General features: G+C 31.6%; 1 protein-coding gene across 1 annotated transcript; it reads right to left on the bottom strand.

The window, feature by feature from the left end:
• Positions 1-5223, bottom strand: LOC113773946. The gene is made up of 4 exons (XM_027318537.1): positions 5162-5223; positions 1498-1811; positions 764-1377; positions 1-12 (listed from the first exon to the last, which is right to left on the bottom strand). The coding sequence occupies exons 1-4, from the start codon at positions 5221-5223 to the stop codon at positions 1-3; spliced, it is 1002 nt and encodes a 333-aa protein (XP_027174338.1).
• Positions 5224-8657: the final 3434 nt, after the last annotated feature.

The following is an 8657-nucleotide window of genomic DNA, read 5'->3' as shown; positions in this document are numbered from 1 at the left end:
CTAGATCTCATTCTGAAAAAGGAATGTTGAAGATGCAAAAGGCAAACTTGGAGTTAACATGTGAAAGACATTATCTTACTTGTTATATTCATTGTTCAACATATCCACGTCTAATATGTAAAACATACAGCAGTAGAACTAAAGTTCGGGAATTGGATGGACAAGAATATTTATAAGGACGTACACTTAAGGGCAGTGACGGAGCCAGGATTTTTTTTTTGGGGGGGCCAAAATTTTATCCTAATAAAATTATCTTAATATATTATGTTCAAAATAATTTTCTTCTATTTAAATATATAACATCTAAAAATATCAAATATTAAATTTAATTATAAAGGCATGTCTATTCATAAATATACCGTACAGTCATAACAAAAATTAACAAAAAAGATACCCTTTGATTAAATATCTTATAACATCACAAACCATCCAATTTGCACATTATGAGAAGATGCTCTCCAATATGTCACCTATGCAATATATATATATATATATATATATATAACCTTGTAATATAAATGTAACTATTTTCAATTAAAAAAAGATAAAAGTTATGTTAGCATACTTTGAAATTTCAACATCTTTTCTTAGAAGTAAATTGAGCTCTAAGCTCTTTCATAAAACTAAATTCATCTATGATTGAATCACTGCTAAATTTTTCAGCAACCTTCTTTTCTATATACACAGTTAGACAATCATTCAAGAAATTATCTTCCATCTTGTTTTGGAGCTTTGTCTTGATTATTTTCATAATTGAAAATGCCCGCTCTGAAGTTGCAGTTGATACAGGAAGAGTAAGAACAAGTCGAATCAATCTATCAATAACAAGATATATCACTGATTTTCTTGTCTTCACCAAGCCTTGACATAACTCATTAATACCAGATAATTCTTGCAATTCAGGATGATTTGGAATGTCGAGCTCAAAATGTTGAAGTTCTATTCTTAGACGTACTAGTTCTTGCTCCATAAAATCATTCGGATAGAACTTCTCTGCAAGTTTACAAATATCATCAATCTTGAACAGCATAAATCCATTTCTAGGATCTAAAGCAGTGCTCAAAATAAGCAATTCCACGGTATGATCATTAAACCTGCTATGTAACTCTTGCAATTGATAATCAATTGTTGCAAGAAATATATCCACTCGATAATAATGCCCCACACTAATCTCATCATGATGACTTCGAGATCTACCACGTCTTGCAATATATTGAGCATTCATACATGGGATATCAATTTGATGTTGCTCACAAAATAATTTAACTTTCACCAAGAAATCATCCCATCCCGAATCTCGAAAAGTCTTCAGTAGCTTTGTTGTGCTTGAGACAAGATGCATTGCATTCAAAATATCTTGAGATTTATGTTGTAATGCTATATAAAGAAGATGAGTAATTTCCATAATGTCTTTCATAAGATGCAAAGTGAAAACAAACTTAAAGGATAACAACTGATTCAAAGCAAAATTTGCATCTCCACGTTAAGAGTATGAACCTCCATCTACTGCAATGTTACTTAAAACCACACAAGTAGCATTGAACATTTTCAGTAAACTAGAAATAGAATCCAAATGAGAACCCCAACGAGTATCTCCAGTTCGTTTTAAAGTGCCAATTTGATTAAGCTCCCTTCCAGTTTCAAGTTCACCATTAGCAATCTTAGTAGCAACTTCAATTGCTTGAGCCTCCTTTAATTCATCATTACGTTTGTTAGATGCAGTAACAATGTTGATAATGAAAACTAAATTGGAGAAGAATTGGTGAACAGAAGCTACTTCTCTAGAAACTGCTACTAAAGCAAGTTGAAGCCTATGAGCCAAACAATGAATGTAATAGGCATATGGACATTCATGGCAAATTAAAGCTTGCAAGCCATTCCATTCAAAGATGACTATATATATATATATATATATATATATATATATATCAACTCTCATAATATAAATTAAAATTGAAAAAATTTAGGGGGGGGCCAATTTTATTTTACACACATATTTACATATTATGAATTAAAATTCTCAAAACTTAGGGGGGGCCATGGCCCCCCTCTGCCCCCCCTTGGCTCCATCATTGCTTAAGGGGCACTCTTATATTTTTTTGTAAAAAAAATTTGAGGGACTAAATCTAATGTTTACAAGGAAATAAGTGAAAAATTTTAGTATTTTATGGGGATGTAGAAGGACTTTTAAAATCTTGGGAGGTCAAGACCTAATTTCTACAATGTTAGGAAATTGGCTTAATTTCTTTAGGTAGATTTCTTGTTTTGTGTGGAAGTAACTAGTTTCTTAATTGGTTTTAGTTACTTGAAGTAGTAGCCAAGGAATATTCTATTTAGTTTAGGTTTAGAAGTTATTTCCTATTCTATATAAGTCTACGAATTAAAATTGGTTTCTTATTATTATTTGGATTTTGGCCAAATAATATTATCTATAAATAGGTGGGTTGGCATACTACACAAGGACACACAAGAGGCAACATGTAGCCTTATACATGGACGGTGAGAGAGGGTTCTTGGAAGATGAGAGATGGTATAAAAGGGTTGGGCTTGGACTTGGGCTTGGGCTTGGGTTCAAGTTGTATTCTTATATAGGGGTTTCCTCTCATAATAAAGACTATGTTTCTCTCCGTGGACGTAGATTCAATGGTGGAACCAAACACATTAAATATTGTATGTCGTTTATCTTTCATGCTTATGGCATGTTCCTCGTTAAATTGTTGTGTACTTGATATCTCAATAGTTATTTATTTCGCTCTTAGATTCTAACATACAAAGATATACGTGAAGTATTAACAAATTTTTGAGTATATAAAAGAATTTTTGAAACCTTAGGATGGCACTTGCCCCTCTTACATCCGTCAGTGATACATATATAAGTACACTCACTTGTTGTATGGTTGTGTCATGTCTGGTTCCGGTTACTTGTTGTATTTGCTATAATATTTAGTGTGCATTAGACTACATTATTGTATTAAATATATATAAAATATTTTAGTCGTGTATATTGTATACCAACATTTTTACGGATAAATATGATATGATTGTCCATCAAATAATGTAATAAAACTAATAATGGTACCAAATTGGATTAAAACGTAATTGTCCCAAATCCCGTTTGTCCAACCCTCAGGTCAAAATTTTGTTTATGTTTAAGTATAGTTTAGATTTGCATGGGTATGTCGCGTGAATCTATCTTACAAAAGCCCAATTCAAACCAATCTGATATTTTATGTGTCTGGATCTAAATTTTTAAACCTATACCATATTCATCCTCAAAATTTTAAAGCTTAGTTACATTAAACATTAGTAATATAGTAGCAACGTCTTATAATGTTTTATTACCTAACCAAATTTTTTGTTAAGTAGTTGAGACAATACAATGAGAATTGAGGCAAATTTATAGGGGAGAGAAGATGCTTTCTAGTGTAACTGAGAATAGGAATCCCCGCATAACACTCTTATCCTATTGCCTTTGGAAGGGTAATCATCACTTCTATCTTTTTCTTATCGCTCTTACTTTTCTACAGGAAATGATGTTCTATAACGTTTTCGGGATAGGTATGGTTGGCCTCAGATGCGATTGGTATGATTGTTACTCTTTTCATGATTTTGTGCAAACTCACGTAACTTTGTTGTATCGATATCGATTTCAATAAAATTATCTGAGTATATATCAAATTATGAAATAAAATAAAGTTAAATGAATATACATTAAATCATAAAAAGAATACAAGAACTGCACTTAAAGCCAACCGCACGTGTTCCAAATCTTTCCATAACTAATTTTGTAATGCCCTGAGTCCACTAGACTAGTTAAATAATTTTTTAAATTGAAATCACGGATTCAAATTAGTTAATCCAAAATTATTAATAACCGGATGAGCCTTAGATTATATATCAACCCAATGGACCCGGGGTTATATATCGACACATTACCCCTCTCCCCATTGATGCGGGACTCTTGGTTGGGGCCGGGGGTATCACAAATTTAATGAATTTAATGGGTACAAGTCAAGAATCCGAAGCCTCAAAAAGAATAATCTCAAAACAATATCGCGGAGCAAAGAATGCTTCCGGCCAATTTCTTTAGCCCCACAGTCGCCAGATCTCATCCGACAAAAGATTGTTGAAGTTGACATTAGGGCCAAAAAAATAAATAAATAAATAAAACCAATCTAGTGGAGCAAAGTATTCTTCTGCCCAATTTAATTTGTTAGCCCCACAATTGCTAGATCTCATTTCATAAAAGAAAATGAAGATGCAAAATAAAAATTTGAAGTTAACATGCGAAATTATTGAATATATTGTTCAAAAGCAACCACACCCCAGTCAAATAGGTGTTTATATTTTAATATAGATTTAATGGTTTAGTGTGTACTATTTGAAGGAAGTGCTCTGATATGTAGAACCAAACCAAGGAAGAAAAGAAGAGAATAAAGAAATTGAAGAAAAGATGAGAAATCAGGTTTCTACTAGTGGCGGAGCTATAGGATCTTTATCTAAGGGATGCAATAATTTTAGGTAAAACTTATAACATATGATTTGTGAACTTTTGGTGCAATTAGTGTTTATTATAAGATTAGTAGACATGAATCAATTTATTCAATATTGCAAAAATAAAATCAAAAATTTTTTTTATAGCTTCTTATTTATTATGAATTGTAGCTATTAAGTTATCTAGATAATAGTATAAAATTGTAGAATCATTAATATTACACATATCGGCAGATAATGTGTATACAATCAAACTGTCAAATGAATATTTGATTCACTTCTAATTCGTATAGTTGGACATATAAGTGAAATTCAATTTTAAGTAAAGACAATTTATTAGAATGAAACTAGAAAAAGCATCATGCTTTGTTTCAAACTTCCATCGTAGAAATGGTAAGGGAAATTGTGAAAAATTTTAATACTTTTGTGGGACAATTGTGGGTCTAGATCAAATTTTTTGAATATTCAAGGTGTGCAAGAATGGGCAAAATAAAAGAAGGGTAAATATTTTGTAGGTCATTTATAACTGTAGCTTCGCCTCTGGCGTCTACTGCGCTTGAAAAAGATTTCCTTCATTTTGTGGCGCCTGTTTGTCGAGGCAGACTACATTATCACGAAACAATCCATTGATCACTTGCCTGGGACCAAATTCAAGCTGTATGTTTACTGTTCAGAACCTCTTATCCATCTATGGTCAGGAGAAGTTGGTGCCATCATTGTTTCCGCCATCGAGTTTGTAAGTTGGCCTTGGCTGTAACACTTTACCATATCCAGAGAATGATTCACGATGTCCAATTTTGTTTGGCTACCTGCCGCAAGGTCGAAAAATGCAAGAGGAATTCGGAGCTTAGTCTTACAAATTTCACTTAATTGTTTAGTCGTAGTTGCTGTTTTGTTGTGTTTGTTTCATTGGTTGTCATTTCATTGTTTTGTACGACTGCCAATACAAGTTGATTCAATTGACAAGAATGGATCACTTTCTTATTAAAGATTATGTGTTTAAATTTCATTACCACCAATATGTGAGAGCTGTGTTAGTGGAACTTTTGTAAACGATTTATGATTTCGGAGGCATATCCTAATCCATGGTAGTAATCGAAATCGAACCTGTTCAAATTTATAGTTTCCAAAGAAAAAAAATTGCTTTGTACGACTATCACTTTGAACTCGTGGGGCTAGGTTTGCAGGTGATTTAGAAAAGCTATGTTTTATTTATTTATTTTTAAACACCCCATGGACCATGGCCTATTCCTACTGAAACTTTCCCCTGGATGTTATGATTTCTAAATTAAAAAAAAAAAGCTTGACAAACATTCTCCAAAATTTTCTTTTTTTTCCCTTCTTTCATATGGAAATTTACAGCTATCCGACTTGGGGGGGTTGGAGGCGCATATAGACACACACATAATTCTCTGTCTTCATGAAAAGTTGGACTTTGAAGAACAATTATGATTTGGTCAAGGAGTATGTTTTAATAAAACAATAAGATGCAAATCTTGTGTTTAACATGTTAATTTACTATTTCCTTGACACATAATCTCTATTTAAATTTAAAATTTCTATTTTTACACATATGTTATGTACATAATTTCATTCGTCTAAAAAAATTTTATACACTAATTGTTGGATCATTAATCCAACGTTACACTTATATGTGAATAATTATGGGTTGCAAACTGTCAAATAAGGTTAAGTCCAATTAAAGTAATCAAATATAGTTTGGACTTAATGTATCTAATAGGATGTGAGCCTTTAATGTGCAGAGACTTAAGGACTCCTATTTATTTCTATGATGGGCTAAAATAGGGTTCCAAAAGGTAACAGGAATGTTACCTATAAATAGGGTTATGATCCCCACGCCACACGTATCATTCTATTTTTGTCGTATTTTCTAGTACCACAAAATATAACTCTTTCCTGATATCTCATCGTCAGGAAAGATACCAAAGAGATACTAAAGGGTTCTCTCAAGAATCGGCGAATACGTGTTGAACTGGAAGGCCACCCCAATACCCTTGGAGATTCATATATCAGTTTGTCGATATGAATTCAAGTACGCTTCCGCTATTTTACTGTTAATTTATTTCTTAATAATCGCCATATAGATTTTGGGTTTAATAGGTGATGGTTTTCACCAAAAGTTAAATTTAGATAACCACCCTAACAAGTGGTATCAGAGCTAAATATGGTTGATTACTGGGAAATAATTTGGATTTAAAAATTCATAATTTCTGAGTTTTTTTTTGTTCATATAGAACTATGATTAATTTTGGCTTTGCTTGCACGGCTAACAAGTTTTTGTTCCGTGGTTTTGCCCAAGTTAATATCGCTTCACGTTAATTGCCGATTATGAGAATTGTACAAAAGTAATCTAGTGGTTAGAATTGTACAATTCGGCAATTTAGAAAGGTACAAATTACTTTTGTTCCATGGGTTCCGTGGGTCACGTTACCAAATATGATAAAGAAAGGATGAATTCGTGGGTTCCACCACTATGATGGACAAGTCTTTGTAAGGCTTTCATGGTCATAATTATTCCATGGTTATGGTTTTTTGATTCACGAAAATTTTGGTCAAATACTATTCTGGTCATGATTGGTTGCATATGCTGTAGACTTATAGTCTAGTGCTCATGGCAGTAGTTAATTCATGAATTGTACTATCTATTGTTTTGGTTAACAATGAATCCAGGCATTCGGCTTTGTTTGAAACTATGACCAACTGGCATGTGTTTCAAAAAAAAATCAAGTTTACTTAGCCTAGTTAATTGTTTATTTTGTTTATATCGCTTGAATCCATTTATGGCTATGCCTTTGATTATAAAATTAGGACAATTAACTTGAATTTTTGACTTGTTTCCTTGTTTAAGAGCCAATATGTATATATTTATGTTAAAAAAATTAGAATTTCTTTAATTTTAATTTAAGTGAACCCTAATAAAGTTAATAAGACATTTAACTCCTATAAAGCCCATATATTATGGACTTCAAGAAAATTTGGGACTTAAATGATAAAATTGGTTCAATTATGGATATGGACTTTTAGTTCAATAAGTTTTGATCCAATTGATTGGTTTGACTAGATTTAACTAGTTTGACAATGTTTGACCACGTTTTGACTAGAATTGACCAAAGTTGACTTTGATCAATTTTTTTTTAATTTATATAATTTTAAATTTGAATATTTGTATGATTATATATATTTTGGAATAAATTAATTGAAATAATATGCCGTCAAAGTGACATCTATTATGAAAATTAATTTATTTTAAAATATAACTAGGTGGGTACTTGTAATTTTATGAATATTGATCGACCCAAAGGAAAGTCAATATTTAATAAAATTACATGTGTACTTGTGGTAATAAATACGTGATAATTATTTGAATTTTTACATGTGATTTATAAATTGGTCCAAAGAAAAATTTATTTTTTGACATGTTATTATTATCAGTATTTATTACTACACCAAGATATCACTTACAAGTTAATATTTTTGTCCAAAGATAAAATATTAATGGAACATCGGTATCTTGAGATGGCATTACCTTTATTTAAATTTATTATTGTTTTGGTTTATGTGAGTTAGTTTTAATTATATTATATTTTCTGTTCAGTTGCGAATGATCTTGCAAATATTTTTCTAACATCAATAATATCCCTATGCTGAATAGCACAAACTTCAAGTTCTAAAAAGAAAATCTCTTGATAGTATTTGAAATAATGGATCTCGACCTTGCATTAAGGGATGATTCTCCCCCACCTCTTACAGATCAGAGTACCTCTGATGAAAAGAGAAATAATGAGAGGTGAGAAAGATCGAATCGCTTGTGTCTGATGATCATTAAAAAGGCCGTTCCAAAAGCATTTAGAGGAACAATGTCAGAAATGACAGTAACCGCTAAAAAGTTCCTTCAGGATATTGAAAAAAGGTTTGTCAAGAATGAAAAAGTTGAAATTAGTACGCTCTTGACATGCTTAATTTCGATGAAATATAGTGGTAAAGATAATATCAGAGAGTACATTATGGAGATGTCTCATCTTGCTTCAAAATTGAATGCACTTAAATTGAAACTCTCCAAAAAGTTACTAGTGCATTTGATTTTAATATTTCTTCCTACACAGTTTAGTCAGTTCAAGGAGAGTTACAATTGTCAAAAAAAG

The sequence above is a fragment of the Coffea eugenioides genome, chromosome 6 (genome assembly GCF_003713205.1).
Source record: "Coffea eugenioides isolate CCC68of chromosome 6, Ceug_1.0, whole genome shotgun sequence".
NCBI classification, from domain to species: Eukaryota; Viridiplantae; Streptophyta; class Magnoliopsida; order Gentianales; family Rubiaceae; genus Coffea; species Coffea eugenioides.
Note: the sequence above shows the minus strand (reverse complement) of the source record. Positions and strands in the feature narration are given on the sequence as shown.